The 16236-nt window shown below is 37.7% G+C and overlaps 3 protein-coding genes and 1 long non-coding RNA gene across 7 annotated transcripts; 2 read left to right on the top strand and 2 right to left on the bottom strand.

The window, feature by feature from the left end:
• Positions 1-12: 12 nt before the first annotated feature.
• LOC105693002 (protein lin-54 homolog) lies at positions 13-7242 on the bottom strand. 3 transcript variants are annotated; one of them, XM_020856373.2, is made up of 12 exons: positions 6920-7242; positions 5431-5866; positions 5037-5357; positions 4672-4911; positions 4128-4349; positions 3150-3266; positions 2865-3002; positions 2465-2704; positions 2073-2272; positions 1101-1344; positions 653-852; positions 13-460 (listed from the first exon to the last, which is right to left on the bottom strand). In XM_020856373.2, the coding sequence occupies exons 2-12, from the start codon at positions 5818-5820 to the stop codon at positions 277-279; spliced, it is 2496 nt and encodes an 831-aa protein (XP_020712032.2). In that variant the 5' UTR covers positions 5821-5866; positions 6920-7242; the 3' UTR covers positions 13-276. The 3 variants fall into 3 exon arrangements, with proteins under 3 accessions (XP_020712032.2, XP_012268042.2, XP_012268043.2); XM_012412619.3 differs by having other exon boundaries at positions 5431-5848; XM_012412620.3 differs by lacking the exon at positions 6920-7242 and adding an exon at positions 6481-6746 and having other exon boundaries at positions 5431-5848.
• On the top strand, positions 1523-2464 carry LOC125501319. The gene is made up of 2 exons (XR_007278852.1): positions 1523-2300; positions 2406-2464. It is a non-coding gene; the product is annotated as an uncharacterized LOC125501319 (long non-coding RNA).
• Positions 7243-8490: 1248 nt separating the features above from the next.
• On the top strand, positions 8491-11116 carry LOC105692995 (COP9 signalosome complex subunit 4). The gene is made up of 8 exons (XM_012412605.3): positions 8491-8652; positions 8719-8798; positions 8877-8995; positions 9120-9256; positions 9335-9449; positions 9721-9910; positions 9980-10357; positions 10432-11116. Exons 1-8 carry the CDS (start codon positions 8570-8572, stop codon positions 10563-10565), a joined length of 1236 nt encoding a protein of 411 aa, XP_012268028.2. The 5' UTR covers positions 8491-8569; the 3' UTR covers positions 10566-11116.
• Positions 11117-11284: 168 nt separating this feature from the next.
• LOC105692996 (voltage-dependent anion-selective channel-like) lies at positions 11285-15965 on the bottom strand. Of its 2 annotated transcripts, none has more exons than XM_012412606.3 (6): positions 13737-14059; positions 13295-13416; positions 13071-13179; positions 12306-12514; positions 12010-12134; positions 11285-11384 (listed from the first exon to the last, which is right to left on the bottom strand). In XM_012412606.3, exons 1-5 carry the CDS (start codon positions 14054-14056, stop codon positions 12043-12045), a joined length of 852 nt encoding a protein of 283 aa, XP_012268029.1. In that variant the 5' UTR covers positions 14057-14059; the 3' UTR covers positions 11285-11384; positions 12010-12042. The 2 variants fall into 2 exon arrangements, with proteins under 2 accessions (XP_012268029.1, XP_020712034.1); XM_020856375.2 differs by lacking the exon at positions 11285-11384 and adding an exon at positions 15812-15965 and having other exon boundaries at positions 12009-12134.
• Between the last annotated feature and the right edge of the window lie 271 nt (positions 15966-16236).

Here is a 16236-nt window from a genome sequence, read left to right as displayed (position 1 = left end):
ACGTAGGGCTGATTCTTTTTCCAAAATCAGTGTGTAATTCACAAGTGAAGCATTCCACGACCAGACAGTCTGGTCACTTTTACTAACGAAAAAATATTTATTGCATTCTAAATGTTCTTTTGGTATTCGACACCCTTTCCTATGATACTGATACTATACCTCCAATATTTGTTTACTATGCTATTGTACCCATAGTGCAATGCTCCTTAATTCTGTAATATTTGAATACATTCGTGAAATGTGGTAATTACGCAACTTCTCAGGTCCATAAGAATGCTAGGTAGTTTCCGCTTTATGTGCAGATTCAATAATTTCTTTTAAACATCGGCCAAATTCTTCAATTATCAATCGTTGCGACGTCTCATCATCCAGCATACTTCGCTCAGCTTCTTCGGCCTGCGCCATTAAACACTGGCACGTAATTTCAACCACTTTGTCGGTTAAGAAGTTAAATGGTTGTCTGTAAACACAAGAATAATAAATTTTAGCCTTATATAGAAACTCTTTTGACTAGTAGAGACTAGTTTTGACTTGAATAGTAGAAATTATGTCTGCAAGATAAGAATATTTTCTTTAAATACATTTGTGACCTAACACTAAATTGGTGATGCGATTAGGTAGACATGATATAATAATGTAAAGCAATGTGTACCTTGCTCCAGTGTTTGACATAGCAGGTGGTCTGAACGCCATGTCAGGTATCAGTTGGAACTTGGTTTTATTTTGAGCAAGCTGTGTCGTTCTGGTTTCGGCTTCCTCTGCCAAATCTTTCAAAGATTTTTTATCCAAATTTGGTTCTTCCACGTTACGACACCCTACGCATTTGCAATTTCCAGAACAAGGAATCTTTGCCTGCGTTGACAAAATACACACAGCTTTATGTATCAATATAAATCGGGGAACCGTGAAAAGCAGGACTCGTCAACTCATAGGACATAAAGGGTCTCAAGGGTCTTTGGAAATCAGAAGAGGAAAAAAAACTTTTCGAGCTCTTCTTACTTTTGGAAATGTTTGTCAAACTGGACAATGATTTCTTTTAATAAATATCTAGGATTTCTGAGTAGTTCATTTTTCATCCAAGAGATTCGTTTCATTCTTACCTCGTAGCACTCGCAATAGTTTTTCAAACAACCACTCCGTTTGCAATTACAACCTTTATTGTGCCTTCTTATATCATCCCCAGTTTCGCGACCTTTTCCAATTTTTGGTCGAAAAGCATTAGGATTGCGCTCTAAGCACGATTTGATTGCTCTCTGGCGTTCTTCTTCGTTTTCGAGGTTGTTAGAACAGTTATTACAATTACACATGTGGCAGAATTCTCCGTTTGCAAAACAATCGCAGTACCTGAAGAGATAAAGTTACTGTGAGATCGAGGAATTCAAATGTTCAGTTAACCGACGTTTTTCGCGTTAATTTGAAACTAAGGTACCTTAAATATCAGTTCATTTTACCAGAAAATGTGTGCTATTCCATTCTATAATTTTCTAGAAGCACATTAGATTGTCTTCTGTTCCAAATGGAATGTTAACAAAGTGACAAAGCAAAAGTCATTGCCTACTGCGATTCAATATTAAGCGCCTTGGAAACATTTGGTTTCAATGTGTTGCAATGACGGCTGATTTATGCATTTTTAAATTTCGTTAAAAAATCACAATCCATACAATTAGTTTACAATCTTTTAAACCATTTGTTTTTTTCAAAAGATAAATAATTTAATTAATAATTACGATTAAATAAATTGATTTTTTCCCCTTTTTTTTGCCCAACATCCCAAGTGACCATACTGTCTGGTGCCTAGTGATGCAAATGGCGATATCTAATCCATTCGGTAGTTGATGACATTTTAAGAAATTAGAAGTCTATTTTCCAAGAAAAAAAAGGAGTTACGCAATTTGCTACCAGTTGAGGTCAAATTAGGTACCTGGGGTTAACCTTTATTCAGGGCGAAGTTGGAGCCAAACTAAGTTACCCTATCGATATAGGCGAGCCATCATTCGTACTCATAATGGGATTGCTATGGAAATATTATCATTCTACCGCTAATCATATGACAAATTACCTTAATTACTTACAGTTTGAGGCATTGCGATTTGGTACAATTACAAGGTTTCCTGGGTCGAATGCCATTGGCCTCGAGGCTGGATGAAGATTTCTGAGAGTTTTTACCCTCAGATATTGATCCGATTGATAAATTTGCTAATGAAGCCTGAGAAGATCCTAACAAACTCGGCGTTGATTGCTGCGATTTTCCCTTTGTCTCCTCTGATTGTTGCTGCAGGATCATCAATAACAAAGCAAAGGTACACAGGCATGGTATGGATTTACATCTAGATGAGTTAAGGGGCATAAACTGTTTCTTGGTACTATTGGCAAAATTTAAGTTTCCATACATTTGTCTGAAGAAGGAATCGAACAAAGGTGTGACATCAAAGAATGTAGTTGCAAGAATAAAACGTGTTATCACCTGTTGTTGAATATACTGAGCTGGGAGTACAACGATGTTACCGACATTGGAGTTGGTTGACAAGACAGCCTGACCAGAAGCGAGTTGACTCAATGCTGAGGCAGGTATAGCAACAGCATTTTTTGGCTGTCCACTGACAGAGGCTGATGCAGGAATAAGTAGTCTTTGACCACCAGTGGTCAATGCCGTTTTTGGTACAACTGTTCTCAATGTTTGATTGCTTGTATTCAACGGTAAAACCTAAAAAGAGAAAAATTTGAATGCTGACCACTTTCCTTAAAAAATGTAATATTATCGGTTGCTCTAAACTACAATGATACAATTTTGGCACAGAGAGTTCTGAACGCAACATTTTTCACCTAAAAACTACTAAATCATAATTAATTAGAGTTTTTCGAACCTTGACAATTTGTTGTTGACCGCCAAGTTTATGTGTCACTCCGACAGTCTGAAGCGAAGTCTGAGATTTCGGTTTCCCAACAGTCACAACGTTGCTTGTCCCAGATGAGGGTGTGCTTACCAAACGTACGTACTGTACCTACAAGTATACAATAAAACTAACACCTCATAATAAAATTGAATTACATTTCATTCTGCTTGACAAAGATTTTTTGTAAGCTAAAGGTGATTGAAGTCTTCTCATGTTTTCAATGACAATTAAAGCTCTAAGTTCAACATTTCTTACCTGTCGTCCAGGCATTTGTATTTGATGAACTTGATTGGAACTACTGACAAGATTTTGGTTGGCAGGTATTCTTATCACCTGGCTGCCGCCAAGGACGGTGCCAGGCTTGAGCGAGCTCTGGAGGAAAAAACACAAAATTTATATTTTCGACAAATTGAGGTTCGTATTTTAATTCCGAAATTACTTCTTCGACTCTTGGCCTCATCGGCGCTTTTACTGTCTTCCCAATTGTTTTATTGTCTTCCCAATTCTCGTAGCGTAAGTCTGAGTATAGAGTTACGAAACGGAGAGAAAACTGAGTTTTTAAGGTTCTCTGTGGAGCATCAAACAAATTGCAGGGAATTTTTTAAGGTAGTCTTTTGCAGACTGAAATTTCGTTTCGAATTTCTTCACGCAATTGCTTTTCATAAAGTTATTCAAATATGAATCATCAGGTATATAGGCAGGATCGACGAGTAGGTACACACCAATTTGTTATTATCCGAGAAGCACAACAAGAATAATGTCAAAACCGAGCATTTAAAAAATTTGAACCCATCATTGTAAAACGTAGATATACGAAGCCACACAGACAGGGTGTGTGATAGACTATACTTCCTTGTAGTGCATCCTAGATGATGCAAAAACGTAACTCAAAGTTGAAAACTCTGTGAAAACATCTCATGAAAAAGTTTGGATCATAAATAGTCATGAAAAGAAATTTCGATAAACCATCTTAAAGATGAAATTTCCATCTTGAAAATCATCTTTGAAAGAATATTCTTCAACTTTTTTTCATCGTGTTACTGCATTTTGAATATAGGTATTTTTTCTGGGAGCACTGGGTTTATTCTTAGTTTTGTTGTTGAGTGTTTACCTCGCCAAAAATTTGTTATAGTATTCTGTTCAGGATTCTGTTACGTTTAAAGAAAGATTATAAACCTCGAAGAGTTTAGTCCTCTGTGTTATTATACCGCAAATAACTTAATTGTCTCTCACCTGTCTTATGATTACTTTTTGAGGACTTTGCTGCATAGTTTTGCCAGCACTGGTAAACGTAGCGGTTTGGGAGTTGGACATGACAGATGACTTTGCTTGGCTGGTCATAGAAGTTGGGGCTGGCAATATTTTTGTCGGTGATTTCACAGTGGTGCCTGGTAGTATCGCCATTTTTGATGGCTGAGCTGACGTTGAAGTAATTAATTTATTGACAATAATACCCTGGAACAATGTGATAGAAGCATATTATTAGAATTGCAACGTTCCACAGCAGATCCAATGAGAGGCCCAATTTCGAAAATGAATGGAATGAAAGTGGGATAGTAACTAATAACTCGAACGAAGCATATAAATGCAATTGGTAATTATATATTTTAATTCCATGTTGACTCGATGTGACTTGCGAAATTTATTCAAAATCTTGCCTTGAGGTAACCAAATTTCCTGACTACCATGCATTTACCACGTATTCTTATGGGCAAAAATTATCGTTTGGTTATGAATAGAAGCATTTGCGTAGCGCATCTGTTTTGCATGAACATACCTGCTGTTTGTGAGGCGAGGATGGAAGTATCTGCTGTAGTTTTCCAGATGAAAGAAGCCCCATTTGCTGAGCTTGAGCAAAAGTTATAGTTTTTGTTGGGCTTGGAATGCTCTGATTGGCTCCACTGCTCGTTATGAACTTGAATGTTTGTGGTTGCTGATTGTCGTTTTGGGTACTGGTCAGCAAGACCTGCTGACCAGCCTGTCCTTGATTACCAGCCAGAATCATCTTCGTATAAACCTGAAATTAATATCTCTAATCTGATCAGCTGTCTATATTTTAACATCGAGTCGGTTCAAATCATCTAACTGGTGAAATTGCATATAAAATGGAAAGCGAATTAGCCAAAACAAAAATACACTAACGTTTCTATTTTGTTGTAAAGCTTGTGCAGGCCGTTTTATTGCTGCTTGAACAGGCTTAACACTCTGAAGATTGCTCAGTGTAATACTTCCGGACTGAGTGGAGGTAACAATTGGTCTTGTGCTTGGTGCGGATCGCAATTGCACAATGTTGCCATCTGCAGATTTTGCAGTTATCAAAGTTTGAGCTAGTGATTGTAGCTGGCCAGGTGAAGCTGATGTTGGATGAGAAATTTTCAAAATTTGACTCGCACCTTGGCCTCCTGCAGGTGACACAATCATAATCGATTGGCTTTGAGATGGTTGAGCCACATTTGGCTTGACCTACAAATTATCAGTAAGCCTTCTGATAGAGACTAAACTAGTAATAAAGGTAAAATGGAAGGCAAAATGTTACTTGTATTGCAGAGGCAGGTACTCTTTGAAGTGTTGGCTTGGTCTGAAATATGATATTCTGGTTGTTCGGATTGGCCGATGTGTAAATTATCTGTTTGGCTTGAATGTCATCCACAGAAGTTGTTACTTCTATTTCAGGCACAATAGTTTCTGTTTCAATGTCTTGTTTCAGAACCATGTTTTCATCATCAGTTGTCATGACCTCTTCGTCATTCATACATTCCAATTCAGCTTGAATATCGGCTAGAGCCTCAAAGTCGTTAGTGGAGTATTGCTCGGAGCTGTGCGACAAGGTTAAGGCACTGAGATCCCCATCGCTAAGAGTCTGTGAATCCAGACTCAAAGGCTCAACAAGGGCTCGAGCTCCCAAATTTTTGTTAACCGAAGACATCCTTCAAGTAAGAACTGTTACCCTTCACCTGCAATCACATGGGTAGCTAAGCTATCGCATTAATCTTTCTATTTTAATAGGAATATCAATTTTTTGCAAAATAATTCATAAGTATTCTGTAATTGATCTTGGCGAGACTCAAATATAGGTCAAATCAGAAAAAGTAAATTTAATACAGCCACAAAGTTAGATTGGCAAGAAGTCAATCAAATGTCATAGTAAGTCAATTTGATAATGTAACTGAGGTCTGAGTATGGTATTGTTTTCATACAAACTAATGAAATGAAACCATAAGTCACAAACAGCACCAAGCTTGTAACAGGCTCGGTTTAGGGTAGATATGTGGTGTGTAAGAAATGTGTGAGTGGTAGGTTGAGAGTTGCGACAAATTCTGAGATGCAAAAATCCGGATATTATCTGAGCTTGATACAACAAATTTTTTGATAGCACCAGTCAATATTTTATTTAAACTAGAGAAGGATGAAGTTTGCTGTTCTGGTGCATTCTTGCATCAGAGTTGAATTTGAAAATTCAAAAATTCAAATAGTTGCTAATCAGACGATTATTTCAAGAGCCATAAATGCGCCAAGTGCATCATCACGATATAACTATGGAGAAAGACAACCGGTAATACTCGAAAATTACAAAAATCGAACGCACAAATTCAAATAACGCAGGATATTCCGAAGCCCACTCTAAGATGATCACATTAGCGCCATTTGTTGCATCAACGCGCCATTTTCTTACGAACAGTTTTAAACACAATTTTGCCACGATTGAACCACTGCACGTGCTTAGAAATAAAACTCTGGCAGATAACGTGACCTGAGTATTTCATATACTCCGCTAATTCAGCTAATATTACCCGCCAGCAGCCCCAAAATTGGGCAAAATCGGAGTTAACCTATAACTGGTTAGTTCATATAAAGTGCGTGCTGCTCTGGGGGGGACTTGTGGGGGCGTGCCGTGCCGACGTGAGAGCTCGCATTCTTTTTTTTTCCTAGACTAACATCTTTTGCACCTACGACTTTGTAGTCGTGTTGAAATGCTCTATACTAGAATATTATCCGAGCTGTTTGGACCAGCTTATCACACTCACCTATGAATTCCTCTGGTAACTGGAATTTGTTCAAAATCACGCGCCCACCATTGCTGTCCCGAAATGCACCACGCGCTGTTGTGTACGAACCGTGGTACGTACGAAGAACTACAGCACTTTCCTGCGTTCCAAACTTAAAATATATTATTTGGAAAACACCACGAGTCACTTGTTTCAGCTTGTCTCGTGATCCGTGAGACAAGAGATGGCTACCCGCGAGAAATACGCGACCTAAATAATCGACGATCTCGAAAAAGTCCCACAGCTCTTCGCGCACTTCGGCAATATTTATTTCGCCATGTTTATCCTGATCCGCGGCTAAAAACACGTCGTAGGAACTTGCAAGGCGCCACCTACAACAGTTCTGTAGCACTGTACGAGCTCTTTTTGCCGGCCGTTACGCACAGGCCCTCCAGGAGCTCCATATACTTAGCCTCTCATCTGCCCGGATCAGACTTTTTCTAATCCCAATCGTTTGTAGTTCGTTTGTAGATGATTGTAGTGCTAATCCTAACGTTTGTCAGTTAATCATTCGTTGATAATAACAAAAACAAATCGCCTACGGAATTTTGTGAAGTTGGTCCCTCACTACCTTAAACAACGAATTCAGACTTCTTAAATCTCCACGATCTCCACCAAATCCAATTTAATCTGTGTGCAATCGTTTGTAGTTCGTTTGTAGCTTACGGATTATTTACTCGGGACTATTGTAAGCGAAATGGTTCTTCTTACACACGCAGAACAAAATCGGACAAATTATTCAAAAAGAAAATGTCAATTTAGCTTTATGCGCATGCGCCATTTCAGGCCAGAGGCTTCAATAATACCCAAGCCCTAGTCAAGGACTCAGGCCATACCTAGGCCCATCAACGTAAATTTTTTTACAATTCACAGTGCGTTGACAATGTACGTACAGTCCATAGACTCTCCATTTCAGGGATCATCCAATATTTGACGTAGAATGAGATGCCTTTTTTTTTAGGATTTTCGACTGGTGAGTTGAAGACGAAAGTGCCTTTGAAGGTCGAAATTAAAGAAAAAAAGTCTCAGTGATTGGAAAATATAATAAACCATATACGGATGGCCAGATTATTTCCTCACGTTGAAAATAAGCGCAAGCTGAACTTGATCCGACAAATAGATTTGTCCAAACTTGTTCCAAAATTTTAGAGGTAGTGTAACTCCGAATGTAAAATTTTAGATATTGTTTGCAAAAACACATATCTTACATCCATTTCGGGACAGAAATAATATGTCGCTCTCATAAAATCGTGTGACTTGATCAGGGGATTACTCAGTTGTGAAAAAATATTTATCGGATTCCTGAAACTCAAAGCCGTTGTTTGACGTTCGTGCTTATAGAGCAATTATCTGAAAGTCCGCTCTTCAACTGGAGTTAGGAAATCGGCAATTCGACGATTAATCGTCATAATTGTCAGCTAAAGATGGTTTTAAAGGTTTTAAGTAGGTATATATATTTTTATTGCGGTAAACGGAGGAAGTGAGATTCGAAAGATCGGCGCGGTTATTAACTACCGCTCACCATTTTTGGGCAGCACTGGCGCTACGACTGTCAGTGGCAGTCGGTTATAGTCTTGTTATAGTTTGGTTATAGATTGTGCTCTACAAATTGGTGCAATTTCATAAAAGATGGTTGTGACAGTATCTTCCGTGCGGCAACAGCTGACTAATTTAGCCCATTCTGGTGGTTCGCACAAAGATCAAGCTGAAAAGTATACCTCTTCGCACCAGTATGTAATCCGCAGTGCGTTCTTAGATTAATCTATTCTAATTTTCAGGTACCGCACAATCTTAGATGCCCTCCTAACGTCATCGGGCGAAGAGCTGATAGATGCCTTGAAAGTTTTTATCGAAGCAAGTATGTTTTTCCATCTAAATAATCGTTGATCTTTTCTCATAACATTTACTCATACATACAAGTATTGTTTGTTTTCAGTTGTCAATGAAAATGTTAGTTTAGTTATCTCGAGACAAGTTTTGACGGAAGTCAGCAACCGGCTAGTTGTTCTACCGGACGAAACTTCAAAGGCGGTTTCTCATTACACGCTTGACAAGGTTTGCTTTTGTCTTTTTTGCTGTCATAGAATGAACTAGCCAAGAACCTGCTAGCAATAAAAAAAATGAACTAATTGAATACAGAGTCCGTCTTATTTACAAAAATAATTGTTGTTTTATCCAGGTCCAGCCACGTGTAATTTCTTTCGAAGAACAAGTTGCCAGCATCAGACAGCACCTTGCTGATATATATGAACGCAACCAGAACTGGCGAGAAGCAGCAAATGTGTTGGTCGGCATTCCATTGGAAACCGGACAAAAGTCAGTCTTAAATTTAGTAGATCTGTTAACTAAGTGGAGAAATCTGTGATTGGCCATAAAAATAATACCTTATTTCAGGCAGTACACTGTCGACTACAAACTTGAAACTTACCTCAAGATTGCACGGCTTTATTTGGAAGATGACGACCCAGTACAGGCTGAAGCATTCATCAACAGAGCTTCCCTGTTACAAGTATGTCCATATTTTCTATAACGTGTGAGGGCTTTTTAAATAATATTTTAGAATAGTGTTCCCATGAGTACTTGATTGAAATTTTCCATTTTTTTGTTCATTCATTTACCCATTGACGAGCTATGTCTGTGATGGTTATCTCAAGGAAACTTTGAAAAATCCGAGACTCAGATTTTATGTCACATTGTCAGAGTGAATCTTTATTTCCATCTCCTGTGTGAAAAAAATATAAAATGGTTGTTTTTTTTACAAAATTGCCTTAATTTTTAAGGCCGAATCAAAGAACGAGCAGCTTCAAATTTACTACAAAGTTTGCTATGCAAGGGTATTAGACTACAGAAGAAAATTCATCGAAGCAGCGCAAAGATATAACGAGTTGTCCTATAGATCGATAATACACGAAGACGAACGTATGACTGCTCTTAGAAACGCGCTGATTTGCACCGTCCTTGCATCTGCTGGTATTTATTGACTCAAATGTATTTTTCTGGCACAGAAATGGATATCAAAGTAATTTTACACATTTACAGGCCAGCAAAGAAGTCGCATGTTAGCAACTTTATTTAAAGATGAACGCTGTCAACAGCTACCTGCTTATTCGATTCTTGAAAAAATGTACTTAGATCGTATCATACGTCGAACCGAACTCCAGGGGTTTGAGGCTCTGCTGCAACCTCATCAAAAGGCTTGCACCATTGATGGTTTAGGTTCAACTATTCTTGATCGCGCCGTTATAGAGCACAACTTGTTGTCAGCAAGTAAACTGTATAACAACATTACCTTCGAAGAATTAGGTGCGCTCTTGGAAATACCCCCGACTAATGCTGAAAAAATTGCTAGCCAAATGATCACAGAGGGCCGAATGAACGGATATATTGACCAAATTGATTCCATTGTGCATTTCGAAAGTAAGTTTTCCATCAAATGACGCATTAAACCTGTTGTCAGTCATATTTTATAGTGACTGCATTTTTTTTCACAGCTCGTGAGATATTGCCAACTTGGGACAAACAGATACAGTCACTTTGTTATCAAGTGAATCAGATCATTGAAAAGATAGCTCAGACCGAACCCGAATGGATAGCCAAAGCTACGGAAGACCAGATGGTACACTGATGGGTTATGACGAACAGATTTTATGGACGTCGAGTAGATACATTCAAAGACTTTAATTGTGAGTCAACGTATCTGTAAAAATCTGCGAAATTGTGGACTACAAGGGAAAAGTCACCACTGTGCTGCATTTGTGCTACCAGGTCTGGATAGGAATGCAACACATTGAACGAATTCCCTAAAATAAAATAAAATTGTCAACAGCTTGCTTCCTAACAGCAAAGAGCAAAGAATTATGTAAAAAAACTCTGAAAATTCGGTTGATTTTCAACTATTGAAGAATCTGATGATGACTGGACGGAGTGTTTGTTTGAAAGGATCGCAGTGGTCAGAAGAAAATACCTTTTCTACTTTCCACTGATGGCTCACCTGGTTTTGGCCAGAAAAATTTGCATTTGGTAAATTTGATGACTATTTGCACAATTATAAATTGAAAAAACTCGACTCCAATCTTCAACTTTTTCGACCATTTCCATTTTATAGTGAAAAATTCGAAATCCAGCAATTGTTACTAGTGTAAATAAAATACGAGCTACATGGTTCGGTCGTTCAAATTTCAGTATTTGAGCTTTCCTCCTTAATACATAGATCTGATACATATACAATATTGTGATAAAGAACTCTTAGTTCATTTGAAAGCTGGGGCTCGGACCTAGAGGGGCAGGAAATATCAAGTGCAATATTGCAGTGGTGTTCGACAATCAGTTTGAAATACTGTAGAATTGAATAAACTCGTTTTATTCACGATCGCTATCAATACTGCGGCATATTTCTATAGCTGTTGTCTTAACATCATTATTGTATGTTTGCTTATTTTTTTTCCTGAAATCACAAAATTCGTTACTTAATAAAATGTCGACATCATGGTCATGGGATACATGTACGTACGTACTACATACATGGTCAACGTGGTTATATACAGCCAACTTTTCAAACTAAATATGCGTCAAATGAGTTATGGTTGACAAATCGCTCGTTTGGTGTATCTGACAATGAGATGTAAACATATCGCTCTACGGGAATGGGTTCAAATCATATGCGATATAATTATTTCGGCGTTGTATTGAAGCAGCGATTGTACGTATTTGTAGGCAAATTTCGATGTCAGTCTGCCTGGATTTGAGGTTACAAATTATTCATCAACAATACAACAATGCAAATATTTAAAAGTTTGTAATAACAAGTTGTCGTTTAGTCAAAACTACTCTTTAGTAGAGATAATTGAATTATTGAAAATAGTTCTGCTTGCGACGATGGGCTACTTGTCTTATTAATTTACATAGTATAGCTGGCACGAGCTTGATGGTACCATGGGGCTCTTGTTTCGGAGGATAAATCTATCTATCTGTCTACTTTACGATAATGATTATAGTATTTGTTTTTCTGATAAGTTGGTACATGGGTGTAGACCATTAAATAACACAAGAAATACAAGTGCAGTAGATACCAATGGAACACAGTCCACCCTTGCACACTTTTCTTAAGCTTCAAGGTCCAGAGCAAAGCCGATCTTATGGCCACCAGAGCCGAAGTTCTTGCCATCGATGTTTGTCGACAATGTTACAGTGACACCTATGAAAAGGGATTTGAAAACTAGTATTCAGATGTTCGAGACACAAAGTTGTTGATATTTGAAAAAAATTAATAGCGCAGTTTCAATTCTGATTACGCTTAAATTTAAAAAATCGACACAAAGGTCGAGATATTAGTATTAAGAGATCATTAGCCATCATAAATAATTACCGTCGCGTAATTTCTGCTGGTATCCCAACCCAATCTGAAGGTGAGAGTTGAGCTTGGCTCTTACACTGGCATCACGATCAAGGTCATACTTTGCGCCAAGTCCAAATTGCGTCGCATTGTCGCTTGAGTTCCAAGCCAAGTTAATAGCTCCTTCCAAGCCAGGTTTCACCTTGTGGTAAATGGAACCTCCAAACTCACGACCATCATTCCTAATAACACACGTTTAGGGTTTTCAAATAACGTTAAAATTGTGTCTTCCAGATAAATTATATCGTTATGCTTTCAACTGTCATGCGGCTACTATCAATTTTATCTCAACTTCTCAACTCTGAAACCTGGTTAAATAGTGACCTCTTTTTGCGTACCCTTAAACGCATCAACAGGACCCGTTTTATTACTTTTTCTGGGTTCTTCCCACTTTGAGAAGCCCAAGAAACCTCAGTGGAAAATTTTTCGAGTTTTTTCTCTGTGTAATGTATTTTCGCTCTTACCCCCCTCCCCTGGCTGATCTTTTAGTAGAATCCTTTGTATTTTAGTCGAACAGAAAATCATACAATCCCAATACTTGAATTATATCTTCTGCCAGTTATCGATGATCAAAAATAATCAGCAAGAAGCAGCAATCTGACTTTATTTCTGTAACCGTAAGCTATCGCACGATATCGGGTGGAACTACATAGTTATTTCAGTGGCGCTAGTCTTTACAGTTGATATCTTGAATTCGTCAACAGTAATAATCCATCATGATATAAATTTTGAACTTACACAGCTGTATGTACAGCAAAGTCGGATGCAGTGAATCCAAGAGCGAGATTATTCTTGGAAATCTTGCTTCTTTGAGAGTCGAAGCTAACTTGGTAACCGGCCAGCCAGCCTAGTAACAAATAGTTTGGAAATGTGTTTGTGATCTCCAATATTAAAGAGTTCAGTGCCAGCAATTCAATTGCTGGAATAAACAGAATTTGAACTAATTTTCACGTATCCAGTACCTTGGTGTCCAATGACTGCAGATGCATGGACAAGCGGTCCGCTAGAAAGACTCAGATCAAAATCAGCGTTGGCAGATACGTACTCTTGTTTGTACGAAGTCTTGAATTTGCCACTTCTGCTTCTGTATAGAAAAGAAGGCAAGCAATGAGTCGATACTGGAAAGATATTTTGAAAACAAATATGCTATTCATAGATTTCGTCTCACGAATTAAAAATAGTTTTACCATTTTTGAAGAGAAATAGTGCAGACATTATGTTTTTGGACGAATATTAAGTATCAAGTATTTATCTACTTCAGCGCAAAAAATGCATCAACCAATCATTGACCAGATTTTGGTAAATTATCTGAATTTGCAGCTTAGTTAATGAACGATAAAATCCGAGATCTTCAATTAAAGCTGATGCTTAAATCGACTAGAGCAACTAAATTAAATTATTTACCCTGTTTGAGGTGAGAAGGTACAGCTATATCCCAGCGTCAATCCTTGCAAAAGTTTATCGGCTAAACTTATGTCAGTGCCCAAAGTATTATCAGTGTTCCATTTCTCAGTAAAGGTTAGACCATATTCCTTCACCTTGTACTTGGTCTCCAAAGTGCCAAAGACTTTGCCTGTGTCTTGGTTGGACACACCCCCACTTGAGAATTCAACGCCAGACTCAGTCTTGGTTTTTACATCCAATTTAAGAAGGCCAAAGTGATACCCCTTCCCAAATACATCGCGAGCGTTCTTGCCCAAGTCACCGTAAGTTGGAGGTGCCATTTCCTGCAATCAGATGATCAAAATCAGATAAATTGATATAATGCTTGAATAACCAGCAAGGCATGCAATTCAGAGATTGATGTGAGAATTTGATTTGATGCGGTGGAAAAGAGTGAAGTTTTTATTAATTGAGAGACAAATATTGCAATCATTTTGTAACAGCAATGATTCCAAATTACACTTTGTATTGGCAGTTCTATGCGTACTAAGGTTATACATGATTATTACATAACGCCATATTTCTATCCCATATTTTAGTATAACTGAATTTAATCCTACAAAAATACATCAAAATCTCATCTGAAAGTTGCTAGAATCTTAAACTACTTTGAATATTTTTGAACTTTCTAGATCACTATGTGGCTGACTTATACTATTAACCCTTGCACAGTTTTTCATTGACTATCATATACTTTGGCTAGATGCCTGCGGCTTTGTAGCAGATTGAAAAGAGACACAAAGGTGAAAAAATGTAGATGCAATTTATAGTAACCTTTCCTAAATCTTTTCCTTTCATATGAACAGACAGTCGTCTGTCAAATTTTTGGTATATTGAAAGTTTAACAAATTCATAATTAACCGAATATGAAAGTTATGTTGAGATCACTACTACTCTGTTTAAAGTAACAAATACGTAAACAGCTAATTGAGATTCTTTGATGCTTGTTTTCCGAGTGATGCCTGAGCAATTGTCTAAAAGTTTCTTGCGTATATCCGCAAAATCAAAACTGCTTAGCTTACTTTGCTTTCACTGCTTACATTGTTTAGTTTGGTTTCTCCGAACCAAACCTTTGGTATATTACTATTATTTTGTACTAAACAACATTCAACTTTAATAAGCAATTTGCACTATAATCCCAAAGTCGGTTAAAGTTTGTTTGATCATTTAGTCAAATGGAAGTCGGTAAAAATGAATTACAAATTTAAGTCTTTTGTTGATATTCGAACAGTGTATTTTGTGGTGCTTCAACAAATGTTTTGAGAAATCTTGAAACAACTGTATCATTTATTCATGTGTCAAACATCATCTGGTTTCATTTATTACAAAATCAGATTACCTCAACAATATGAAATTTCAAGAGGTAATGAGAATTCTTCTGGTGTCCTTGAATTGATTTTATAAGACAAACGAAATCGACAGTGCAGAACAACCACGTATTCATGGGTACTTGTCTGTTAAAAATTTTTGAACCAACAAGCTGTCCTGATGAACAACAAAGTAATTAGTGCTAATAATGAGCAAATGGATCATTCAGCATTTTATAAAATCGTTTTTCTAATGCTCATATTAAGCTCTGAGTCTATAATGAGGGCCACTTTTTTCGTCAAATCGCTTCCTCAATTTTACCCAGGTGGCAAGCAGAAAGTACCAGTTCAAACCGTATTATTGAGCTGCAACGAAAGTTACATAAGACGCAGTTCACAATTTTCTGACACAACAGCCGACCGCCTAACCTCCGCTTGACACAAGGTGACAGAAATTTGTTTTGCAAACTGATATTCGTTAATAAGAGGTTTTACTCCTCTTCAATAGAACTAACTAGAAATTCACGATCAACCATGATATTCGTGGTTTTCAAACGATTTCTATCGTCGAGGTCGCCGAACGGCAGACGACGTAGCTCCGACGGAAGCCGGTTAGTGATGTGAACCTAGCGATTTTCAGATTATTTTAACTTGATAAAACTTTACCGAGATCGTTACTTCGCACTTGATAATGATCTATAGGTTCTGTAATGGAAAAGCAATACTTACAAATTTGGATGCTAACGTTGATCAGGTGGAAAAATATCTGACCTGAAGACGAGATATTCCGAACGGGAGGACTGGCCTAGCAGGAGGGATTTCGATGGTCGTGTCGCGCACGCGCAACAACACTCCATTACGCATTGCGATAAAGAAAGACGATTGTTTTCCCAAAATACATCGCCAATAATGAGGCATGAACAGGAATGGTACCCGCCTTGAATTTGAAGGATAAATTTATAGGGGTATAAATTTGCAAATTCATTTTCATTCTATTCAAATTTTCAGATAGCCTCGGAGAAGACGGATGAAGCTAGGTGTGGAGAAGATCAAGTTCCGGTGGAAGTCGCGTTTTTTTGGATGTTTCAAGAATAGGCAGAAGTTCGTTCAGCGGATTATTTATAAAGCAGAATTATCTTCCGACAGAAGAACGA

The sequence above is a fragment of the Athalia rosae genome, chromosome 6 (assembly GCF_917208135.1).
Source record: "Athalia rosae chromosome 6, iyAthRosa1.1, whole genome shotgun sequence".
Lineage (NCBI taxonomy): Eukaryota > Metazoa > Arthropoda > Insecta > Hymenoptera > Athaliidae > Athalia > Athalia rosae.
The sequence above is the reverse complement of the archived record's forward strand: the minus strand, read 5'-3'. Positions and strand labels throughout refer to the sequence as shown.